Raw genomic sequence first — 26,221 nt, forward strand, 5'->3', positions numbered from 1 at the left:
TGGCCTGTGAACTTTCTCCTTCAAAGCAGATTGGCTTTAGGGTGTGATTCTTCTGAAAGTGCAGCAGCTCTTGTGGGTTCCACGAAAGTCAGTGGCCATCTACAACTTGGGCAAACAAAGTACATGGCAGAGGCTCCTGACTCTGACATGTAAAGAAAAATATCTCAACAACAGTATCAGAAACCTAATGGATTGGAAAGACCAAAACTTTGCATCCCCTCCTGGCTTCTGAACTGTTTTGTGAAACTCTGCACGGGACTGGTAGAGGGGCCCTCTGGGATAACAAGTCCTTCAGTAATGGTTTTGTGAAGATTGTTTGACTGTGGAAAAGCATAAGGGAGGAGGGGTAGCCTGTTAGTGGATTCCTGGTATCAATCTACTTCCTGGTGGCTGTACGGTCTTGGGTGAGTTCCAGCCTCCGACCTGTCCTCACCACTTGCATCATGAGGATGGTCAGAGTGCCTAGAGACCATCTCACAGAGGGGCTGTGATGATTCGGTATCTATTTCCAGTTTAAACGCTTGAGAAATACACCATGTGTATAGCAAGTGAGGCAGTATGCCATTGCTGCCACCGTTACTGTTATTATCCTAGAGGACTCTGAATGGCTGAGAGTTCAGAGCACGTCAGGCAGAGAGTGGACCCGCCAGGCTGGTGAGGAGACCCGACTTGCCCACACAGCTCCCTCGCCAGTTGCTTTAGCAGCCTGGGTCCTGGCTGTGCTCTCCTACTTCGGTCCTGCTTTAATCCTCATCAGCCCCACTTCCAGGTATTGGTTCTTAATCAAATGTCAGACAGCATACCAGGGGCCGGTAACACCCTGGTGTAGCAGCCAGCCCCGGCCCCGGGCCTAGGGAAGCCACAGTCTATTGTGACTGTCCTTCCTCAGTTCTGGCTCTGTCTACATGGTCAGCCTGGGCCCAGCTTACATCCTCAGACCTGACTTACTTCCTTGACTTCCTTACCAAGGCCACACGAAGGAGGAGCAGGGCGTTGAGCAGAAATTTGGAAGATCAGAGTTGGCTCTGACCATGGGATCGTCTTCTGTTCCTCATCAGCTCTCTGCTCCCATTCCCACCAGCCACCACCACACACTTGGGGTAGAGAGACCACTTACTCTCGGCAGTCACTTTCATTCTGCTCCACTGGTGCACAGGGCCCAGTGGGTGCAAAATCTCCCACCTGGACAGAGCTAATGTTTTGTAACAAAACCAGAAAGATAGATGATCAATGAGATAGACACAGGAGTGTCTGACAAGCGGTTCAGTGATCCCAGTTTGCTCTTCATTGACTTCCTCCACTTCCATCACCACCCCGGTACATGCATGTACATGCCAGCACACACACACACACACACACACATATACACATGTGCTGTCTCTTCTTTGGCCTTAGACCTTACACAGGACTAGTTAGAAGCAGCCAACTTTCAATTCCCGTTTACCCTGCCCAGGGACCACATGCCAGGCCATCACTCACATGTGCCTGCTCTGTTTCCAGATATCGACGAGTGTCGGGAGATCCCGGGGGTCTGTGAAAATGGTGTGTGTATCAACATGGTCGGCAGCTTCCGGTGTGAATGTCCAGTGGGCTTCTTCTATAACGACAAGTTGTTGGTTTGTGAAGGTAAGAGATGTTGCCCTGTATCACATCCAGAAATGAGGCAATTTTACAACATTGGAATTTCAGAAATTCATCAAACTCTAGCCATAGTGAAGGACACCCTGTGGATCAACAGACATTTCATTGCAAAAAAAAAAAAATTCCCTAACTACTCCCAGTGGGCAAAGCAGGATGTCCATTCCCCAGCCCTCTCCGCCCCCTCCCTCAGCACAGAGTGTATTAGATTTCCCAGCTGATATGAAAAAGCCTTGAGGTCCTAGGTGTGTCCAATGGATGGCTATTGTTTTACACAGCTTGAAAGTGAGCACGAGTGGTGGGCAGTCATCTTGAGTTGAATCTCAAAATCAGTGTTCTCTTCCAAGCGGAGCCTTTGCTCCTCCCCAGTGAAAACACGGTTAATGCAAATACTTCAAATGCATGAGAGAATTCCAAATGGCAAGAACAGCAAATTCGATTTTATACGAAGAATGTTGGCATGCGTGCAAATGGTACTTTTTTCATTTTCAAATTACCTCCCCTCGCCATGTGTATGTACTGTGATTCTGCGCATTCCTCACCACACTTCATATTTTTCCGACATCTGGGGAAGATAGTGTTCTTTTACATTTTAGTAAAAGGGACGTTGCCGGTTATTAAATATACCATGGGCCCTAGGATAGCTAGAGTAATTTTCTTATTTCATACTTAAACTCAGAGCCTCTAACAGAGTTCTTGTTCATGTTAGAAAGGCTTATTGCTCCTTAGAGCATGTATTACACCACATAGGTTGACATTTTAATGTTAAAAAATATTTTTCTCCTAAACTGGGGACAACTTAGAGACCACGAGTAAAGTTATAACCCTGAGTACAGGCTTGCTAAATTCTCCTCACCAGGCTTTCTGTTCCTGTGGCCAAGCTGGCAAGCATCCCTTACTCTGCCTGCTATGTGGGGGACTAGAAACAGGGTGACAGCTATTCCTAGCCTTCCTAAAGAGAGAGTCATTTTGGGGCTTTGGTTCAGGCCCTGGGCTTCTGGAGGCCATCAAGGATCAGGTGTGGGGAGGAGGCAGGATGTGGAAAAAGAGAAGGGAGCCCGTAGCAGATGACCTGTGGTGCTAGGGGTAGCTGCCTGCTCATCGCCACTGTCCCCCACCTGTGGTGCATGCCTAAGGATGCCTGTCCGCTTCTGTGGCATCTTCCCTTCTTTTCCATTCAGAGCTGGTTACTCTACCCAAGTGCTTCTTTGATACGTATCTCTGCTGAAGCAGCAGCCCTTGACCAGAAACCAGAGGCATGGCCACCCATGACCACCATGTCAACCTAGATCTTGTTACACCCTTGAGATTGAAAACCTACAGCTGTACCTGTGGAAGGCGGCTCACTGTCAGGGCAGCGTTCGGCTGATACAGAGGTTACAAAGTGCTCCAGCTTTTGGTTTCCGTTTCATAGGATATCCATCTTCAGGGTGAATGTTTAATCCAGGGTCAGCTGCTTCCCAGCATGCTCCTAGCTCTCAGACTCAGAAAAGGAAGGTTGATTTAGCACATGCCTCGGCCAGACTGCAGTTGGAATGGATTCCAGAAGTGATTCAGGGAGGATCTGTGTGTCTGCTCTCCCCCAGCATGCATAGGATCAGATGTTAGGCATCTGAGGCATCAGGGAAACGCTTGTCTGAGACACCTTTTGGCTTCTCCAGCTACAGAAGCTACCCTCTGTGTTTCTGTACACTCTTTATGAAGAGCAGGGCAGGCCTGGTGGGTAAGGTGGTGCTGGATCCTGGGCCCATGGTAACCCATGGTGGGCATACTCTGCTCCTGTATGAGACACACACCCCATATTAGACAGAGAGGCCCACTGACTGCCCACAATCCTGAGGTTTTCCCACCACAGAGCACACACCTCGGAGGCCTAGGTTGGTGTATTTGTCGCCCCCTAGTGGGAACTTTGGCTGAGCCAACTTCTGCAAACCCCAGCACTGGTGCTGAAAGCTGACTTTCACCTGAGTTACTAGCTGCTCCCTATACTGGATTTAGACTGAATTAGAATGCCTCATAGGAGCAGGGGGAGACAATATGTATTTTGCTCCATTGATATCGCCTGGACTGTGCAGTATATTCTGTGGTGCCCTAAAGCTGAACTGAATTATGTAGCTGGTAACATTTCAAAAAGATAAGCAAGCAACTCCCCAAGCATAGGCAAAGCTCTGGAGCACACAACAGCCACTTTATTCTTTTCTTTGATAGCGAGCATTTGGTTATTTTCAGTGGTTTTATGTGTAATCTTCATGTTAAGTTTCCTTGATTTGACTGCCATGGGGCAGAAATTTAAGCAGGAGCTTCTGCAGCCCTGTAGTTCAAAGCACTGTCCGTGGACCAGTGCACCAGCATCACTTGGGAGCTTATGGGAAGCACAGACTCTCGAGCCACTCCCCTGGCACGCTGAGTTGGAATCTGTCTTTCAATAAAATCTCCAGTGATTCGGACGCACATCAGAGTTTGAGATGCCCTGCTCTGCAGGCTCTACAACAAAACAACCTGACTGAGTCCCCAAACCTCCTGCACTTTGAGCAAATACAAGACTTCCTAGGATATTAGTCTCTACCCTTATCAAATCTGGCCCTTGAGGCTGAGATTCACAACTTTTTCTAGAGATTAACGCTGTAGATGGTCATAAATCCAGTATTTGTATTTATGAAAAATATTTGTAAAGCAGGAAAATTAGAAAAGCTTTCCATCTTCCAACGTTTGTTCAATAGAACCAATCAAAATAAGAAAATATAAATCTGTGTTGTGTGAGAGCCTTCATTTGCCTTTGTTACCAAGTCCAAGCTCAACCTGCTTGCCAAACAATAGGCCAATAATCAGGAGATGAGGTGTTGAGGCAAGAAATAGCAACTTTGTTTGGAAAGCCTGGCATCAGAGAAGATGGCAGACTAGAGTTTATAGAGTACCATTTCATCAGGGTCTGGATGCCAGTTTCTTTTACAGAATAGAAGGAGGTGAGGAAGTAAAGTAAAAAGGCCATACATCTTGCAAAATGGTTTGGCCAGAACTGGGGAGAGGATGTATCAATTTGTTTTTTCCTGCAGTCCTTCACAGGTGGGCAGGGTCAGGGTATTTCCCTGTGAACTGAACAAAGGCACTTTAGTTTAACATTCAGGCAGAGGGGCAGGATTCCGTGAGGCAGACCACCATGTCTGCTTGTAGCTATAGACTGATTATAGTAACAAGAGCAAAGAAAAAGGTTCACGAAACAGGTCCAATGTAAAGTCAGATTTTGTTCTTGTCTCTTGCCTGTTGACACTGGATTCTGCTCTCCTTGTAATTCAGTTCTCTCCTGCTCGTAGACATTGACGAGTGTCAGAATGGCCCAGTGTGCCAGCGAAACGCAGAGTGCATCAACACCGCGGGCAGCTACCGCTGTGATTGCAAGCCCGGCTACCGATTCACCTCCACGGGGCAGTGCAATGGTAAGTCCCCAGCTGCAGGCGCCTACCCGACGGGCCAGCCCCAACCAGCTGCAGATTCCTGGATTTCTTTGGGATGGTTAAGATGCAGATTTCTGTGTTCTAGTAAGTAAACCGGGAAATAGGAAAATTGTTGAAATGCTTTAACACTTGGCTTTTTTCCTCTTTAGAGAGGTGATTTTTCCAAATTTGACCCCCTGCTGCCCTGCTGCAAACACCCACTCCCACAAGTGCACAGAGACACACACACACATACACACACTCCCTAACTGGTGCTATGTGCTATGGTTAGTCACTCAGTTATGTTCAACTGTTTGCCACCCCACGGACTGTAGTCCACTAGACTCCTCTGTCAATGGGGATTCTCCAGGCAAGAATGCTGGACTGGGTTGCCATGCCCTCCTCCAGGGGATCTTCCCAGGAATCGAACCAGGGTCTCCTGCATTGCAGGCAGATTCTTTATCAACTGAGCTACCAGGGAAGGCTCCCTACCTGGTATTCAGGACCAAATACTTTTACCTACTCCCCTTGAGTGGGTGAGGTTTTCACCATCCTAGCCACATATACCAACTCTAGACAGCAAAGCTCTCCTGAGCTGGGCTGGGTTAACCTGCACAAACCAAGCCAAAAGAACTGACAGTATTATCTTTTCTCCTTAACATCTTATAGAACTGAGGGCAGCAAACTGGAACAGCCTTTTGTTTGCGACGTCACCTACAGTAAAATGAGAAACTATTAGAGGTTAAATTTTTCGAGTATTCACCTTTGTCAGGGACATGGTAGAGATGAGAAGGATGAGTATGTCACCAGCATACATTGACAGTGAAGTTATCCCTCGTGGCTCAGCAGTAAAGAACCCGCCTGCCAGTACAGGAGATGTGGGTTTGATCCCCGAGTCAGGAAGATCCCCTGGAGGAGGAAATGACAACCCACTCCAGCATTCTTGCCTGGGAAATCCCATGGACAGAGGAGCCTGGTGGGCTACAATTCACGGGGTCACAAGGGAGTGGGACACAACTTATCGACTAAACAACAACAGCAAAAGTTATTAAACATCTGATGGTATTTTGTAGCCAGTGGTATCAAAATGAAAACACTGCTGTTTCAACCCAGCAGCAAAGGAACACCTCAGAATGATTTTCATGTGAGTTTTTCAGTATTATTAACCATTATATATTTAGCAAAGGAGTCAGGAAGAATCTGTTGTTTTGCCTGTAGTCCATTTCACAAGGAGTTTCCTGGATAGTTTATGCATTTGTGAATGAAACAACACCAAGGAACGTGGTCAGATTTTCCTTGGATTTCCTTGTGCACCAGTGATTAAGTGGTAGGAAGTACACTGCTCTCCATAGGGCATTTTGCATTGTTTTATGAGACTTTGGTGGGAAGAGGGTGTAATACCAGAACAAAATACTTTGAGAATCAAGGCTTGTTTTTTGCATTTAAAGGAACATGTGCAAGTGTTTAGCTTTTTGTCAACAGAGCAGTTGTAATCCACATATTAACAACAACAACAAAAAAAAACAGGACAGGAAAAGTGAGGACGTCTCTGATAGGAGTCACAATACCCTCATGAAATTTGGCATTCATACCACTTCCGTGCATTTTGCTCTTAATTTATACTTGTTTGGAACTGGGTAAAATAATTCCGATCAAAATAAGGAATTGCTGATAATATGGAACGTGTCGTTTCACACCATTTCACGTTAGGCGAGATGTGGGAAGAACTGTTGTAAGCATCAAGATGAGATAGCCAACCAGGGCCTGGCTGGGGCTTACGTCCTGTCAAGTTTTTTGTAGAGTACTAACATAAACACGCTGGATAAAGCTCATCCAGCGTTAATCAGCAGTAAGCACCGTGAGGGAGAGCTGTTTGTAGCCCAAGCTTTGTGTCCCTCGTTCAATGAAATCCTTACAAGAAAGGCGATGTACTTGAGTTTGAGTTTTGCAGTTGTTCAGCCTCTAGGGCTGAAGACTTCACTCTGGAAATGTCTTCACTTACATCCTACTTTTATTTTTTATAATTATCACTTTTTAATCTTTTTCTAAATCTTTTTGACCACACCATGCGACCTGTGGAATCTGTTTCCCAACCAGGGATCAAACCCATGGCCTCTGCTGTGGAAGCACAAGAGTCTTAACCACTGGACCTCCAGGGAGGGCCCACATCTTACTTATAAAATCTCTTAAAATGTCTTTAAAAACTATCCTATACATGGCATTTTTCAGACGTATTGTAAAATATTCCTTTCTTCCTGTGTTTAAGATGAAAAGAACTAAAATTTCCTTATCATAGTAAGGTTTTTATTTGAACTTGTCAGTACCTCATTTCACCAGCTGGCCATCATACCCGTGTTTCTGAGACCTGAGAGAACAGGTAGGTGTCTAAGCCAAGGATGCTGGTCTGACCTCAGGAGCTGAGCAGTTAGAGCATAGGCAGCCACTTCCGAAATGCCTTGTCCAACTAAAAACATCTTCTTCCCAGCTATTTCCTTATGGTTTCCTCTCTCTCTGCTGACTGTCTGGGTGTTTCCCCCCAATACTCTGTTTAAATCTCCTACCTCAACCTCAGACATACTCTTCTGGGAATTTAAATCCTGATGCTTGTTGAAACCTCAAGACAAAGTGAACTTCATAGTCAAGTTCTCTAGAATTGTAACTTTCTATTTTGCCAACAGAACTGCAAAGTAATCCATTTAAAAGATCCATTTAAAAAATCCATTTAAAAAAAAAATCATCATGAAATAGGCAGTGTAGAAAAGAAAATTCCTAATTGAGGATCCTTTTCTAGAAAGATTCTTAATGCTGTCCATTCCATGTGGGCCCCAGAGATGAGACAGACCTGATCCTTGCATTCGCCCAGACTCAGTATTACCTGAGGGTGCCCACGGTCTAGGCTGACTGTAATAAGCCCCTGAGACACCATTCCTCAAAATCAACTCTCTTCACTGAGCTTGGTAGTGGAAATCAGTGTCCACTGCCTATCGCAGGGAGCAGTTTGCTCATTTGAAATTCATTTTTATCCAAATGTGAATAATCATCATCTGTTCTTGGGCTTCTCTGGTAGGTCAGATGGTTAAGACTCTGCCTGCAATGCAGGAGACCTGGGTTCAATCCCTGGGTCAGGAAGATCCCTTGGAGAAGGAAATGGCTACCACTGCAGTATTCTTGCCTGGAGAGTTCCATGGACAGAGGAGCCAGGCATAGGATTGCAAAGAGTTGGACATGACTGAAGCAACTTAGCACACACATCATCTGTTCACTAGCATTTCTGCATAGACCAGCTGTAGCTCCTAAGATGCTCTACCCTAGTTTCCCCTTTTCATGATACACCCACCCCCAACCTGAGATTTCTAAAGGACATGGTGATTCATCGACTCTAGATGTTTTGTGTACTTGGAAGGAAGTAGTTGTATAAATGGCAGCCTGAGCACATGAAATGGAGGGAGTATATTCTGTCCTGGCGTGGGCACAAGTGTCCTGGGCAGCAAAAGGTACCCATTCCCATTTTCTGTCTTCTCAGTAGCCGGGGCGGGCAAACAGCAAGCTTGAATTATTCAGCTGAGAGCCAGGTTCCAAGCTGCTCTCTGGTATCTGCACCCACGGCAGCATTCTGCCATTTGCTTTCTTTTGTGACAACAGGAAAATCAGTGCTCCTCGAGTTACATTTTCCCTAAACATGGAATCTTGAGAGCTTTAAAAAATTAGAGAACTAAGTAGGCATGCAATTATGTCATTTGTGAATTCATGCAACATGTTTGGCCCCTGAGATAATTAGATTTCAGGAGGGCAAGAAGTATTAACTTGACAGTAAATGTAACTTAGGGCCCAGGGAGTGGCAGAAGCAAGATGAGAGGGCTTCCTTTTGAAAGAATATGGATTTAAAAAAAAAGAAAGAAAGAAACATCATTAGGATTGTCAGGTGCTGAAAGGAGTCCTATGTAGACAGGAAGGCTTGGTTAAGATGGAACAAAAGGTTATAGGAGTGAGACAAAATAATGGGGTGAAACTGGAGCAAGGGACCATGCAGGCTGTCCATCATGAAAACCTAGCTTAGCAATGGGATTTGTTTAAATTTCCAGAGGAAGCCATGAAGCTTCCATGATTTGAGACACCAAATCTTGACTAGACAAAATACTTCAATTAATTCCATAGTCTAGGATACTGTGTAGGCAGATAATCAAATGGATTATCTCCCAGCTTGCATTTCTATTCCCCGTTCTATGCCTAAGTTTTCTCATCTTTCAGAAGATTTTTTGGATACTGCCCCTGTTTTTCATTACTTGTGTATTGTTAATATGCTCTGAATATGCCTAGTAAATGAGAGTAAGTTTGAACCAATTTTGAGTCAAAAATAAATATTGAATATAATGTCAGCATCAGTTTTACTGGCTTAGTTTAGAACTAGGATTAATCCTGAGGCCAATACCTAGAAGTAAGGTATTTGATTTGAAAAAGAAAAAATGATTTGATTTGGCCTTCCAAGTTTCCACTTAAGATGCTTTTTATTTATAGATCGCAATGAATGTCAAGAAATCCCCAATATATGCAGCCACGGACAGTGTATTGACACAGTTGGAAGCTTTTATTGCCTCTGCCACACTGGTTTTAAAACAAACGCTGATCAAACCATGTGTTTGGGTGAGTATGTGGCTATCATTTCATTTTTTCACATCCTATTGAAAAATTCATGTGTATCTGAATATATTTAAAAGCTAACACTAATTGTTTTGTTATTTATAAAATACAGAAGCAGGTGTGCCGCATTAATATCCTTTGACATTTAATCTTTGGGAATCTGAACATCATAAACCTCTTTCTTGATATTCATTTGACTGTCAGTTCAGAAAAACTTTTGATAAAGGGATAAATTGAGAAAGATATTAAGACAAAAATTACTTTTATTAATGGTAATAGCCTACTGTTCCTTTATAATATTTATGTGAATTTGCCTCATTGGAACAGAGTGCAGCTTTTGAGTGGTTGAGTATGAGCATTTTTTGAGAAGTGTCTGTATATATAGAACTGTTTTATATATATATATATATATATATATATATATATATATATATATGGATATAGCAGGTCCTTAAAGGCAAATTTACAGATCATTTTCCTAGGGGAAAAGAGCTCAAGATTTTAAATCTCTTCCTCAGTTTCAGTACTGAATCAGAATGTTGATTTAGACTAAACTTCAAATATGCAATCAATCGATTTCTCTCCTTTCCTCCTTTCTTTTTCTATTTTAAAGCAACATCCATTAAGTCTTTTGGGGCCTACATGAACATGAATCAGGAAAAAGAACAGTCAATAATGTTTAAAGTGCTTGCCTTTGGATGTAATTAGATTCATCCATTAGGGAACATTCTCATAAAGTTTTGTCATCTTCAGAGCAGATAACAAGTTTTAAGTTAAAGATTATAATCAGTCCCACTAATCACTGGAGAGATAACTCGGTGTATTCATGAAGCCCTGTCCAACTTTCATTCTCCTTCTCCCATCTGAGTTATCTGTAATCCCCACCAAAAGAACCTGCCCAACCAAAGAACTTCACTTGCGTGGCTAAAAATGAATGACGGCAGAAGTTCTTGATTGCTGGAAGGGTGACTCATTTGGATGCAGTCTTCACACATGCAGTCTCCAGACACACACATTCTGCTTAGCTATAGCATCCTGATTTACAGTCATAGATAATTCATCCAAAGTTTGAAGGCAAAGGAAATCCTAACTCTAAACACTACCTTTTACTAACCTGAGGTGTTACCTTCCACTCCTTCCCCAGCCCTTTGTCCTGGCCCTCCACATTCTGCCTGTCGATATCGAAAACCAGGAATATCAGTGGTTTTCATCTTAATTTCTTACGTCCTCTTTAGTAAAATATACTCCTACTAGAAAGATAATAACTGCTGTCACAAGATGCAAAGACATCATAAGGCGCCAAAACAGCTTTACAGGATAGTCAAGGTGAAAAGTTGTAGACCAACCAAAAGACAACTCGTGCTGCTAGAGAAGAGCCAACTTGAGTGCCATCACATTGGGATAATTTAGAAGAGAGATAAGTCACTATTTTGTGGGAGTGGTCGTGAGTTTTTAGGGGCAGACTGGGAAAGAAACAGACGTCTTCCAGGTGAGTTAGAAAGCTAATTTATTTTGTTGCTGATTTTGGGGTAATATCAGGTGACTCACTGCTTTTTGGTAAACTGGAGTGAGAATCTTAAAGGCTGAAGTTTGCCAGAGGTGGCAGCGAATCAAGACCCAGATGCGCACAGAAGTTTCCATTTCCAAGTGAAAATATTTGAGAAAAGTGGCAAGGGTGGAGAATTCTAGAAGTAAATAGAATAAAATAGTTCTTGTCCAGTTCTCATGTCCTTAGCTTGCCTCCTTTCACATGCCAACCAAGGAAAGGATTTTCTCCCAAGGCTTAGAACCTCGCCTTTTGCTAGTTTCTCCCAGGGAGCTGCCACTGCGGGAACTCACACTGACATCAAATCTAGAAATTCTCAGCCGATGCACAACACTTTGTGAGCTCTAAAATGCCTTTTAACCCCAGGTGACCATATTCCGCCTTCTTCTGTTCATAATTATGATTTTCCTTTGTTCCTTTCCTTTTTCCTTTTCCTTCGTTCCTGCTAGACATAAATGAGTGTGAAAGAGATGCCTGTGGGAATGGCACTTGCCGCAACACAATTGGTTCCTTCAACTGCCGCTGCAATCACGGTTTCATCCTTTCCCACAACAATGACTGCATAGGTACGTGTGCAAAACAGCCAGCCACCAGAGGAAGGCGATTTCATGTGTGTCTTTGTAATTAGCATCATCTCCAGCGTGCCGGCTATCCTTTTTAATATATACCATTTAAAATGTGACAATTGGTTAAGAGTTATATGCTAATTAAGTAACTAATAATCAGTAATGTGCTAACTCAGTGTCAAATACAGTTAGGACATCTATGACTTTTATTAAAATACTCATTAGCAGCTATAATTTTTTTATGTCTACTATGCTACAAATTAAATACATTTCAAAGTAAATTCAATATATTTTAAAACATATAAAAATGATCCTTTGTAAAGAAATTACATAATTCAGGAGCAGTGTGGACCTACTTGTCTAGGTGTTTCACTGTAGCCTCTCTTCAAAGAAGTAAATTATTGAAGCTATAAAATTCTTCCTATAAAATATGCTATACTATTCACAAGCAAGGGTGAGGAACCAAACTTTGTTTTGTGCAAGAGGCCACTTTTATATACTTCTGATTATAAGAATAGTTATTAATACTCTCAGCTGTATTGTGTATTAGTAATTCAGTTTTAACCTTTAAAATTGATGATCAAAGTGAAACTCAGATAAAATCCTAACAAATTATCAATTGAATTAGTAGAATTATTTCATCTTTAAAGTTTTGATAGGTAAATAAATCCAGGTCTGTTGTTATAAACTAGATCAGAAAAGAATTTCTTAAGTTTGAGCCAGCAAAGGCCACTGAAATTCAGAATAAGCATTTTTCCCCTTAAAGGTTTTGGTCATTAATGGGATTATGACATTTTTCTTTGGAATATATCAAAGGATGTTTTCCTTGGCAGATGTTGATGAATGTGCAACTGGAAATGGGAACCTTTGCAGAAATGGCCAATGCATCAATACAGTGGGGTCCTTCCAGTGTCAGTGCAATGAAGGCTATGAGGTGGCTCCAGATGGGAGGACCTGTGTGGGTGAGTGCTGCTGAGACCACGCCAGGAATCACGCAGTCTGTATCACAGTTCTTCCTTCAGAAGCCTGGAGGGAAAAGATCAGAATAGAATTACCCTAATGCTGCCTGTAGGTGTATATGGTATACAGTAGTACTCTTCCCCTTTACCTTTTAAGTTTCTGTACTTACAGAAAACAGTTACAATATTACAACATTCAGTGTGACAGCTGAATTATCCTATAAACAATTGTAATTCCCTTTCTTTTTTTCTTCCACATAGCTTTGTAGTAAGCTCTTCTATAAGCTGCTAGGTGCCCTCAAAAATCTTCACAGCCATTCACTTTTTAAATGCTGTACTTTTCTGGAAATATTTAATTTTCTGTACATCAAATAAAGTAGGGCTGTTACTTTGCACACTTCCAAAAGCTGATAAAGCTGATTTTTATTGAGGTGTTAATTTTTTTCATGGTGGCATTTTGGGGCTTTAAATTTATATATTAGATTTGATTCCAGTGTCTTTGAATTTTAATTGCTTGATGGAAATCATGCCAGTGGGAAACCCTTTCTTCTTTTTCCCTTTTCTTTGCAGATATCAATGAATGTCTCTTAGATCCCAGAAAATGTGCCCCAGGCACCTGTCAAAACTTGGATGGGTCCTACAGATGTATTTGTCCACCTGGATACAGTCTCCAGAATGACAAGTGTGAAGGTAAGAGGGCTACCAGTAGTTGGAAATGAGCAGTATTGGTTACCTCATTGACATTATCAGTCAAATTTTTGAGATGGTGTAATGGTGTCTTCATTTGCAATACTTTATCAGACAAATCCAAGGGTAGGGTGTGACTTATGGGCTCATAATTAGATGGTGAGACAAGAACATCTAGTTCTCGGGCTAATCTCTGATGAAGCTGTTTTGCTCTGTGTACTTGGGTGGTTGCATGCTCTGACCCTTTTCCAGTGTGTTTTTATGCAGCTTATAAAAAGTCCTGAACTACCTGTTTTTAAGTGCCAGTGGGTTGCAATTAAAAATAGCTTCCTGAGTCTAGTTAAAATCTTTAAGTGATCACATTCAAGGTTGGATGAATGTGGCTATGTAATTTGTCATTGTTGTTTTGACTTGTAGAGTGGTAGAAATATATAACTACAAATAAATTCTCAGCAAGTTTTATAGTACTGCATTCCTCAATACATGTAACATTGCATTAAATGAAAGACATTAATTGTCAGAAATTCATGAATAAAGAGGATGAAAAGAACTTTTAAGAAGTCACCTAGTCCATGCTCCCACCTTTAAACAAGTGTGTGTCTAATCCCTAATGAGTAAGAATTGTCCACTTTTAATATAATCAATGAGAAATGTTTATTATATATCTAATTTAAATCTCAAAGGATAATATTCTAAGTAAAAACATCAAAATTAGACCTAAATACAAATTACTGTGTCATTTTACTTCTATTAGAGGTCAGCATTATTCCCTCCATGATTAATGCAAAATTATCCCTAAATGAACAGAATGAAAATATATAGAAAAAATGATTTTCAGAATAGTCAATAAATGTGTTCATTCTAAATCTTTGTCCCTACCCTTATGAAGCTGGCACCTACAGTTTGATTTCTACCATAGGAGAAGCATAACAACAAAAACAAGAAAAAAAAGGAAATATCTGAGCATTTTTACAAAAGTTGACTTTTAAGAAAAGATTGGACATGGGGGTGGAGGGAGTGTAGGGATGGAGTAATTCAGTCATCATCAGCTTTGTTAGTTCACATTTGTTCAGATTTGTTAGTTAATAAACCACAGGAAGCATGATGCAGTTATAAATGTGACATAACATGAAATGATGAAGAGGCTGGTTTTACACTGTACAGAAAGATAATCACTTTGCACTGCACATTTCTAGAATATCTATTGTGTGGTATTTACAAAACTAAGTCAAGATAACAAAGTTAATTTCTTAACTTCTCTTTACTTGGACCTCATGGGAATAAAGTTGTGTAATGCAAATACATTTTGGTGTGGGTAGAACTTGTACAAACCTGAAGATAAAGAGTCCCAAGATATAAGAGATAATCTCTTTTGTTGGAAAAAAAATATTTCCATTAAAATAGCATGGCTGAGAATCAAGACTTACCTCTTTTTCACTACAAATCCCTGCTGAAAGTCAGGGGGAAAAGATGGGTAAGCCTCTTGGAAAGAGTGGTCATACTTTTTCCGTAAGTAGGGTCATCATATACTTGGCTCACCAAATGAAGACAGTTTTGACCGGCACTCACTATTCATGAGTCCAGGTCAACAGGCATAAACTAGGACTCTCTCAGGCAAACTAGGGCATACTCAAGCCATTCAGGATGCAGACCATCCTTAATTACCCCTTTATAGTAGATAAGGTATTCTAATATGCTCAAGGAAACATGCCACAATTATGTGTCAAACTCGTATTATCTAGACCATAAAAAAAAAAAAAAACTATAGTCTTTACATGGAAGATATCTTTGTGTCTTCAGAAAAATCAAACTGCAAATGAGAGATAGGAGCCTCATTTCCTGTGATGTCTTTAGTTTGTATTGCATTATTTTCACAAGTATTAGTGTCCTTGTAAAAGTCACAGTTTTAGGTTGATAGCATAGGCTACTGGGGAAAACACTGTGGATGGGTGGAGAGGAACAAATTTGCTTCAAAGGCCTAGATCTCTCGCTGAGTAACTCATTGTTAAAATAATTAGAATTTCAGAGCATCTGCTTACTTTTTAGTGAAGTCAGACTCTAGAGTTTCTTGCTCCTTCCCAGTTGAGGGTAGTACGAGATTACTGCAACTTTTCTAATTATCTAATAAACTCAATCTGGGTAAAAGATGTTTCTCACTGCATCCCAAAGAAGGCACTTGCAGAGTCCATTTTTATGATAAGAACCATCAAAACTAGTTTTTTAAAAGTCATCACAACCTAAAGTCCACTCCCAGCATTGTGATACAGGAAAAAATCTTCATTATTGGAAGAATTTTGAAACTCAGTTAGGCTTTGTGCTTTTACATTGTGCATTTAATATCTGACAGTGTCTCCATTGTGTTTTGACTTTGTTTGACACATGTACTTTTTTTTAGATATTGATGAATGTGTTGAAGAGCCAGAAATCTGTGCCTTGGGCACGTGCAGTAACACTGAAGGCAGCTTCAAATGTCTGTGTCCAGACGGGTTCTCCTTGTCCTCCACTGGAAGAAGGTGCCAAGGTAAGTGCTTTTGACTTTTGGCTTTAGACTTTCATTACTCTGTGTTTATTTGTTGTGGTTTTATTTTTTTTAAACATGGCAAAGCTTTGATTCTCTGTAAAAGAGAAGATGGAGTGTTTTCATTCACCCAGAGGTCTAATGATTACCATATGTCAGAAAGTTCATTTTTACTTTTGAGGTTAAAAACTCATCCATCATGTTATGGTTGCTTGTACAACAACTGTCCTGGCACTTTAAACCTGCCTCTCCCCCTGAGAACACAGATGCTGACAGGTCAGTCAGCAGGGGATCAGCCATGAGCCACTGAACACGGGAAAGCCTGGGGGAAGTTCATTTACAAGTTCTCTGCCTCAGAAGAGGTAACCTGTGTAAATGTGAGCCAAAACCTAGACTTTCAGACAGAAAAATGCAGATTAACTCATGTGCTCCCAGGACATAGTGCCCATCTCTTACATCACAAGTTTTCTAAGAAAACAGAAAAATAAATGTGAACTGACCAGGATTCTTGCTGGCCCATAGTCTGTTTTCAGGAATAACATTTGTGAACTTCAAAAAAAGTCAAAAGGGGAGCCTGAACTTATGCATGACAGAGTTTATTATGTCTCAGAAAACTACTTGCTGCTAAGTCACTTCAGTCGTGTCCAACTCTGTACGACCCCATAGATGGCAGCCCACCAGGCTCCGCCGTCCCTGGGATTCTCCAGGCAAGAACACTGGAGTAGTTTGCCATTTCCTTCTCCAATGCATGAAAGTGAAAAGTGAAAGTGAAGTTGCTCAGTCGTGTCCGACTCTTAGCGACCCCATGGACTGCAGCCTACCAGGCTCCTCCGTCCGTGGGATTTTTCAGGCAAGAGTACTGGAGTGGGGTGCCATTGCCTTCTCTGAGCGCTTAGTTTTTACTAAAGAAGGCAATTGTATATGTCTGTCTACTTACACACACTAGTTTAATGAATTCAGGACCCAAAAAAAAAAAAAAAAAACCACATGCAAACACACATATCTACCCCACAACCCCTACCCCATTCCAGTGGGTTTTTTGTTGTTTTATTGTTCAGGATTTTTTCTTGGTTGTTTTGTTTTACTTTCGTATTACCAAGTAAAAGGCAATGGATGTTATTTAAGATTCCAAAAACTGGGCTTTAGGGATCACAGCCTTGTCATTTATAGCCTAGGGCAAGTCATTTAATCTTTTGGAGGCTCAATTTTCTTCTTTTTAAACAATCAGAATACCTACCCAAACAGTCTTATTGAATACATGACAAAGCTTTGTTCATTTCTGAGTCTTACATAGACTCTTATTATTGTTATTTGAATTGATTAACCTTTTACTTTTCAACTGGTCATCTTGTCATGTAATATTTAGGGATGTGAAGGGGGAGCATTGAGAATTCTCTGTTGGTTTGATCTTGTAGGTAGCTATCAGAGCCCCATGTGGATTTCTGGGTTGTGGGTGGAGCAGTGCTTGATGCAAGCAGATATTCTGTCTGTTTGGTGCAGACCAGCCAGATAAATTCTAGCTCTTGCTCCTTTGTTTTTGTGTGCCTTTGGCTTGGCCGGAGTTTGGAAGGAAAGTAGTGAGAAACCAGGTGTGAATCTGCCGATGTGGCAGGCCAGAGGAAATTCAAAGGCTATTAATTCAATTTGCACTGGCCTGTCACTGAGCAAGCTAACGCTGCAGGAAGACTCAGCCCAGCTGTGAGCAGCCCTGCCACAAGCTCAGCTCCAAGAGGCAGAGCCAGGATTGAGGAATGCAAGCAGGCAAAGTGACTTTTGTAGCTCTGATGAAATTTCAAAGGTCATTAAGGGTGCTTCACAGATGGACTGGTAAACAAGCATCCGAGCAAGCCCTCGTTAAAGGATGCGGGTGCATACAAACTCTTTCCCAGTGCCTGGCACCTTTGATTAAAACACCAATTCTAGAGAGTGACCACAAAGCCAATGTAAATCTCCCACAGGACACAGATTTTGCTAGAGCCAGGGAATTGAGAGCTGTGTTTTTATTATAAGATAGCAAATTAGGAGTCAAGCTTCTATTGCCCATAAAATTAGAAAATTCCATAGAAGAGAACCATGGATAATGTTTTTGAAGGAACAAATGGGATCTAGGACTCAGGTGCACAAACTCGCACCTGAAGGCCACAGAGGTAAGTGAGCCACCCCTGCAGCAAAGTTCCGTGAAGGCAGTTTGTCCCTTTGGCTCACTCTAAACTTCATACCTAGATTTTTTTCTGGGGTGAGGTGATACAGTGGTGCTGGGGAGGTGGGCTGGGGTATGGAACAGGGTCAGTAATAAAAGGAAAAGAGAATGAGAACAGACCAATATTAGAACATGCATGTATCCAGGTTTAAAAGATACATTTCTTTCGGTTTTTTTTTTTTTGGTATTTTAAGCATTTTATTGAGATATAACATACATACCATACAATTCATTTATTTAAGTGTACAATTCAGTAAGTGTTTGCATATGACATTATTAATTTTAAAAAATCAGATCAGGTATAAACTTTTAAAAATACAGGCAGTATGGTCATGATAAAAAATATTTGTGTGGGAAAACTGTACATACAATCCAAGGGGACATAAAAAAGTGATATGAACTCTCTAGGGTTAAAACCAAAGAAAATTCCTATCTGTAGAGACAAAAAGCCTTAATTGTCTTGCTTCTTAATTTTGAAATTAAAATAGTGATTGGTGATGGATATTAACATTTGTAATATAAATTAAAATGTTTGGAGTGACAAAAATTATGTAAGATTGTACATTACATAAAATTTGTCATTTGAGGTATTTAAAACGTATACTTCAGTGACACTAAAATTGTATTCATAATTTTGTGTAACCATCACCACTATCTATTTCTAAAATTTTTAAATAATCCCAAATAAAAACTCTACTCATTAAGCATTAAGTCTGCATTTCAAGATACATTTCAAGCTAGAAGACAGAGGAAAGAACTGAGTTTTGATATGCTTGTTGAGATTTTTTTTTTGAGTAGTCATTAAATTATATCTTAAGATAGTTATAGGCATAAATAATAAAAATAGGACGAATAAACACAAAATGCTATATGTGACAATGGACTTGAGGAGTAAAGCAAATTCTGGGAGGAACGTGAGGAAGCCATGAGACATGCCAGCAATTCAGAGACATGTTTTCCATGCCAGGTGTCAGCAGTAATAAACCTAATATTTTGATTTCTGGGGGAAAAAAAATAAAAAGAAAGCAAATTAAAAGGTGTTCTTTAAAAAACTAGTTTGTAAAATCTTGAAGCTTCTCAACAGAGACAAAATTTGCATCGAGGAGATGCTGCAGGACAAGGATCAGCTTTTATTGCTCTTCACCTTCAGAAGAGTAGTTTGCAAAAAAGGTCCCCACCCATAACAAATGTGAAAATGCTGTAGCCCCCAGAGAGATCATTTATCTGAAGAGTTGTAGCCATGATGAGTTCAACAAGTTCATTGCAAAGGCCAACTGAATTTGACTTATTGGAGCCTGGTAAATATGGTTGGCTGATACTTTAATTCATGAAAATTTTCCTCCTGTGATCTTTTGCAACTCAGTTATTCTCACCTTGTCTAGTTAAGACGGTAAAATTGTCTTAACTGAAGTCATAAATGGCTCTAATAATTTGCTACCTGGACTTGAAAACATTGACAGGAGAGAGCAGACCTGGTCATTCATAAAGAAAGGGGTATTGTGCAAAATGGAGCTGAACACATTTCCTTAAAACCTGCAGATTTCAGCATCTGTGTGACTCAGAGGAGTCTGCAAAACTTTGGAAGTCAAATTTGAGGGCAAACACACTCCAGGCTCTTGGATGAGCTCACTTTTTAGAGTCACCCAATTTGCTCTATAAGAAATGGAAAAGTCAGTTTCCAAAGCTATGTCAAGCAACACTGGAGAATTTTGTAGGACCTAGATACCAATCCCATGCTCCATGTTGGAGTTGCCAAGAAAGAACTGATGTTAAGGAAATATATCCTTTAAAATAACAAATAAGTAAATTTTAATAAAATCAAAGTATATTAAACATACAATTTATGTACATCAAAATACTGATGTTTTCTGCTTCATTCTTTAGTTTTAAAGCACAAAATAACCTAAAAAGAAGCATAAATTTCAGTTTCAAAGATTACCCAGTCAGTAAAATCTGTCATGTATAAGCTAAAATCTATGTTTACCAAACATAGATTTATTATTCATTATTCAAATGTTATTATTCATTACTGTGACAGAGTAAGATATAGGTTTACATTTTTTCTCACTTAAAAATACATTAATGTAATTAGAAAGAACCAATTCTTTAGTTTTTTTCCTTTTTTATACTGTAATATTAGTGGTATAGTAATACATTAAAGTTGTAATGAAGTCAAAAAAGAAAGAAATATATCCTTTGAAAGGATGATTATTCTCCTTCACATCCACCTATCTTCCTGTCCTCTTTACCTTCCCTCTCTCTGTTGAGCCAGATAAGCTTCTGTGTGTGTGCAAGTGTGTACACACATGTGCATAAAATCTGCAGAAAACCTCACATATATTTTGTGGACAGAAACTGAATAGCTGCTTCAGTGAAATATCACTGAGTTGTATTTTTGCCAGCCCACAAAACTGGCACATCTTATTTGCTCTACGCCTGGAATCTGGGGTTTTGTCTCCAGGGCTTAGGCGACACAGAATACACAGTGCAGTGTGTGATATCACAGTGAGACCTAGAGCTGGGAGAGCTACCTTAAGGTAGAGTGCTTACTAAATGTTAGTCCACCTCTGAATGTCCCCATCCGGAAGTCACTGATGGTGACAGCACTGGACTCACATCAGACTGCTTCGGAACCTTGGATAAAATGAAAAGTAATAAGGTAAAAGTCACACAGATTTGTTCTTCAGATCGTACTACAAAGGTTATTTATCACTTTAAGGATCTCAGGCTTCCCTGGTGGCTCAGATGGTAAAGAATCTGCCTGCAATGCATGAGACCCAGGTTCGATCCCTGGGCCAGGAAAATCCCCTGAAGGATGGCATGGCAACTCACTCCAGTATTCTTGCCTGGTAGAGTCCCATGGACAGAGGAGCCTCGCGGGCATGTGGGGTCGCAAAGAGTCAGACACAACTGAGCAACGAACTCTTTCACTCAATGATCTCAGCTCAGCTACTTTTATAATCACTTAAAAAGTATGACTTCAGTCATAAGAAGAGATCACATTTAACAGAGTGGATTGTTTCTTACTCAATGTTATACAATGATGACTTAGCAGGAAAGCCACTGAGGGGTGTCTTGAATTTTTGCTGCAGATTTACGAATGAGCTACTGTTACGCGAAGTTTGAAGGAGGAAAGTGTTCATCACCCAAATCCAGAAATCACTCCAAACAGGAATGCTGCTGTGCCTTGAAGGGAGAAGGTTGGGGAGATCCCTGCGAGCTGTGCCCCACTGAACCCGATGGTATGTCTCCTGTCTGCATCTCTTTGGGCCATTCACAGTGCAGGCTGTAAGGCTGCAGGCTTTCGGAAAATAAGACAATTTAATTGTTAAGTCCAAGTGAAATGTTCGCTAAGATTATTTTATCTTAGGAGCGAGGTAGTTATTTTTTTCTGAAGTATGTTATGACTCGAAGCTGCCCAAGTAGTAGGTACCCCAGCTCTGAGAGCTTTGTTAACTTTCTCTGGTTTCTGGGCTTGGATTGTTCATCGTATTCCAGTATGTGCAGACTCCACACGATATTTGCTAAATGCCATTGGCCCACCCATTAACGAGGGTTCATCTCCACCACAGAGGCCTTCCGCCAGATCTGTCCCTATGGAAGTGGCATCATCGTGGGACCCGATGATTCAGCAGTTGGTGAGTAGCTTGCGCTGGACTCAACATTTTATAATATTCTCAACCAGTCTCTTCCTTGTCCTTTCTCTTGCTGTTATTTCTCCACATTTATCTTGGTAAATGAAGCCCTATTTTTTGGTCTTTTCATTTAGATACCAATTATATTTTTATATTGTATGTTAATATTATAATACATTTTATCGATTAGACACTGAAACAATCACAATATCCCTTTGTGTTTCTAAAAAGTTACTTTGTTGTTCACTGTTTTTTCCTCCTATGCTTAAGACATGGATGAGTGCAAAGAACCCGATGTCTGTAAACACGGGCAGTGCATCAACACCGATGGGTCGTATCGCTGCGAATGTCCCTTTGGCTACATTCTGCAAGGGAATGAATGTGTGGGTGAGTAATAAAGTGGCTTCTTCTACGGAGATTTTACAAATCGGAAATTAAGCAATTCAGCATTCACACAAGGATATATAAACACCAGGATGGGACAGAAATAAGTTTTATTTACTCATTCATGTATCATTCATCTAGCGATACCGGCCGGGTGCCTGCCAGGTACCAGGCACTGTGCTTGGTTTTTTGGCTACACTAGTGAGCCGAGCCAACAGGGTCCTTCCTTGATTGGACCTTAAAGTCTGATGACGAGGTCACTGAACACACTTGAAGAGATGGTTAAAAGGACAGCATTATAGTGAAAGCCTTTATGAAATTAAAAAAAAATTGTTAATTGTCATAATCTTATTCTCTCAGTATGGAAAACACAAAATTTACCCAGATTTTGTTACACTTAGTACTGTGAGAGGCTGCCTACCCAGGGTATCCCCTTGTATTAGCCCCCTTATTAAAATTTCAAAGAATGGCTCCTGTGACTGACCTTTGACCTCTTTTATCTAAGAAATTCAAAACCATTCAATGTAACCTAAATTAATAATGGCATAAATGCTGAGGGTTTGTCTGTGTGCATTAGAAAATGTTCTTTCTATACAGGGCATCAGGGTATGTGGTTTTTACCCACAGCCATGGCTGTGGGAACTTAAGCAAGTTTTTCAGCCAAGATTCAGAATATAATAAATATCATGCAGATGGATTAAAATATTTCTAATTACCGTACAACTCTAAAAACCAATGATAGTGTGATTTTTATTAACTTGAAAGAGCTGTAATATTCCTGACAGTGAAATGCAATTTCATAGCAGAACAAAAGCAAAGTTGCCAGTGTTTTCTGTTCAATATCTTCAGTTAGTGCTACGATATATGTAAGAAATACGCCTCTTCACCAGGGACTCTCAGCCCTGCCCTCTTGCCCTCACTTTCTGACTTCAGAACCTAACATGAGACACAGCCCTCAATAATAATTCATCACTTTTCTGTGCTCTAGACAGCTGAGATAGCAATGTTATTTCTCTGGAATGTTCCTTTCCCAAAGGAAGGTATTCTCCCCAAGAGATATGTCAGAATAAGAACAGTCAATATTCTAGGTGGATGGATTAGGAGACATATATTTTTTAGACTTCCTTGGTAAGACTTATCTCCACAGTTGTTTAGAGAGATCATACCCTAAACATATTTCTTTCTAGCCTTTCTTCTGCCTAATGGAAGCCATCTGGTTTCCACAAATTCAACAAAATCTACTTGACTCTTGACTTTATCCAGTGTCTCAATTTTGCTTAACCTCTGGTCTCTTATTTTGCGTAAGTTTAGTCTTCTATTTTATATCTGGCAAAAATCCATCATGTTTAAGGCTTCTTGGAGAATGATGTAATGTAAGGCCAAACTGGAGGTGTATTTCTAACATTAAGTAAGCAAAAACTTTTGACTTGTAAGAGAAGCCTTGTTTTAACCCTTTGAGCATCTCTTCCCAGTAGATGTATTTCATAACATAGGAGGCTGGAGACGCCCACAGCAAAGAGCACAGTGAGGGATAAGAAGCCTGGGTACTGTTACTGCCACTTAGCAAGTCAAATTTCACAGCTATAAATCTGTGGTCATAAGATACGCACTCCTCTCTTGCAAGCGCAGAATGAGAATGAACCAAAATGTTAGAGATCAAAGTACTCCGCTGGAGTTTGAAAGGTACTATCTGAGTCCAAGTCCATTTTCTCTCAATTCATCATATTTTGACTACACTTCTGATCATTTGCAGACACTGATGAATGTTCAGTAGGCAATCCTTGTGGAAATGGAACCTGCAAGAATGTGATTGGAGGTTTCGAATGCACCTGTGAGGAGGGATTTGAGCCTGGGCCAATGATGACTTGTGAAGGTAAGCCTCTTAAACATAGGATAGTTGGTTGCATGTTCTGATCATAGGGATAGTAGTTGGTTGATTATAATCCTTAGTATTAAATACCAGGCAGGGTATATAAAATAAAGAAAATCTGGGCCATGTCATCATTTCTTCTCTATCTGGCCTCCTCTCTGCAGAAAGTATCTGAAAAAGATGTAGGTGGTTCATGGCCCAGGTGATGCCGCATCTCATGCAGAGTTCTTCTTGGGGTCTCTATTACCACTAATATTTGAATATAACACCTGTCCTGTCTCCTACTCTCTTTTTTATTTTCTTTGTCTCCCCTTTTTCCCACTGTATCCTATACACCCTTTCTTTTTCTTTCCTCTTCATAGAAACAACTACACACTAAGATTGACACCAATATCCTTTCTCTCTCTGGGGGCAATCACTGCAAAAGAGGCTGTCGATACTCTCTAAGCAACAGCCAGTATGTCTGGTAGGATGCAAGGAAAGAAAAGCAAGTGAGGAAGTGTCTAGAATAGCAGCTCTCAAAGGGTGGTCCCTGGATCAGCCACATCAGTGTCACCTGGAAATCTGTTAGAAATACAGATTTTCAGGCCTTGTCCCAGACCTCCTGAATCAGACACTCTAAGGGTGGGACCAGCAGCCCTGTAGGTGGTTCCAATGCACTCTTAAGTTGAGACCACTGGTTTAAGAAAAGAATGAAGGTGAGGAGATGGTACAGTGGGTATTAAGGTGAGCTTTTCATTAGAGGTATTATCTATCAATACTCCTCATCAAAGATGTTGGTGAATCTTTAACGGCTGTGACTAGATCATGATATTGAATCTCACAGATGTTTTTGTCAGAATCGTTGGCCTTAGGGAGAAATGTGGTAATCAAGAAGATCTGTTTTAATCCTGATTTTCTGAACCATATTCTGATGGTTCCAAACTATGCAATCTACAGAAACCACTTTTTATCTATTAATCTATTACTATTATTCCTATTTGAGGCTATAACTTAAGCCTCAGTATGAACTAAGTACAATATCTCTGTAAGTGTAAAATTATTCAGAATACTTTCTTGGGCATGAGAATCACTGTTACTTCATAGGAGCGTCTTTTATCTGGAGAAGGGGAGGGGTTAATGATACTGGGGGTTCTGGCTGTTCTCACAGCAGTTGACTTAGCAGTTATTCTGGCTAAATGGGGTAAAACTGATCCCGATTTCATTGTGACTTTAGGGAGTGGTAACTGGTCAACTTGAGACTTCAAAGCCAGCATTTCTGAAAAGTTCTCTATATGTTGGATGACCTATAATTTCTCATCTGCCTAAATAACAATAATTATACCAGCACAATAAGTATAAACTTAGATTGTGCTGGAAGAACCAAGTAGGTGTATGATCACCCTACTTAGGCCAATTATAAAATAACCAACTCATTTTATAATCCTGGAAATGCAGAGACTGCTTGGTCCATCCATGTTTATGACAATGAAACATTGCAACTTTTGGTAAAAGTATATTCCTTTTTTGGTTGAGGCTTATGATCCATTATTCTCTTCCTACCTTCTTCTGCAGATATAAATGAGTGTGCCCAGAATCCTCTGCTCTGTGCCTTCCGATGTGTAAATACTTATGGGTCATATGAATGCAAGTGTCCTGCTGGATATGTTCTGAGAGAAGACAGAAGGATGTGCAAAGGTGAGACATGCATGTTCAAAGTCATCTAAGCCAGGGTGTTCTCACTCTGTCTATGATGGGAGATGTCCTTCCAAAGCATCTGCTAGTAGAGAAAGACTGGAAATTGGGGAACACTGCTGTAGTCTATGGACAATATGACGGTTGTCATTGCTACATTTTCTCCTAAATTGTAGCTTAAAACTGGGTTGAGGGTGGCACTGCAGACCCTTTTTAGTTCACCACACATTGCATACCTATGACATGCCAGCCATTCTACGAGATGTAGAGATATAAGGGGAAGAAAAGGACTTCCCCACATATAAGAAGCTCAATATGAAGAGGCTGAGAGAGAGCTATAAATAATCATAGTATGATAACTAAGAATATGAGAACACAAGGAAGGAATGTGAATAATCAATAATCCCCATCACTATGGGATATTATATTCCAAGAATGGGGTAGCATATGGAGCTGACTTGGAACAATTTCCTTT

General features: G+C 40.6%; 1 protein-coding gene across 1 annotated transcript in view; it reads left to right on the forward strand.

Annotated features, from left to right (window-relative positions):
• FBN1 (fibrillin 1) overlaps nt 1–26,221 on the forward strand; it is a 257,123-nt gene that overhangs the window by 200,713 nt on the left and 30,189 nt on the right. The window contains exons 44-55 of the mRNA XM_043473020.1: nt 1,501–1,626; nt 4,950–5,072; nt 9,585–9,710; nt 11,703–11,819; nt 12,653–12,781; nt 13,349–13,468; nt 15,861–15,986; nt 21,276–21,425; nt 21,756–21,821; nt 22,089–22,205; nt 23,956–24,075; nt 25,627–25,749. Coding sequence (XP_043328955.1) covers nt 1,501–1,626; nt 4,950–5,072; nt 9,585–9,710; nt 11,703–11,819; nt 12,653–12,781; nt 13,349–13,468; nt 15,861–15,986; nt 21,276–21,425; nt 21,756–21,821; nt 22,089–22,205; nt 23,956–24,075; nt 25,627–25,749 — 1,443 coding nt within the window. The remainder of the gene's footprint in view (nt 1–1,500; nt 1,627–4,949; nt 5,073–9,584; nt 9,711–11,702; nt 11,820–12,652; nt 12,782–13,348; nt 13,469–15,860; nt 15,987–21,275; nt 21,426–21,755; nt 21,822–22,088; nt 22,206–23,955; nt 24,076–25,626; nt 25,750–26,221) is intronic.

The sequence above is a fragment of the Cervus canadensis genome, chromosome 6 (genome assembly GCF_019320065.1).
Source record: "Cervus canadensis isolate Bull #8, Minnesota chromosome 6, ASM1932006v1, whole genome shotgun sequence".
Classification (NCBI taxonomy): domain Eukaryota; kingdom Metazoa; phylum Chordata; class Mammalia; order Artiodactyla; family Cervidae; genus Cervus; species Cervus canadensis.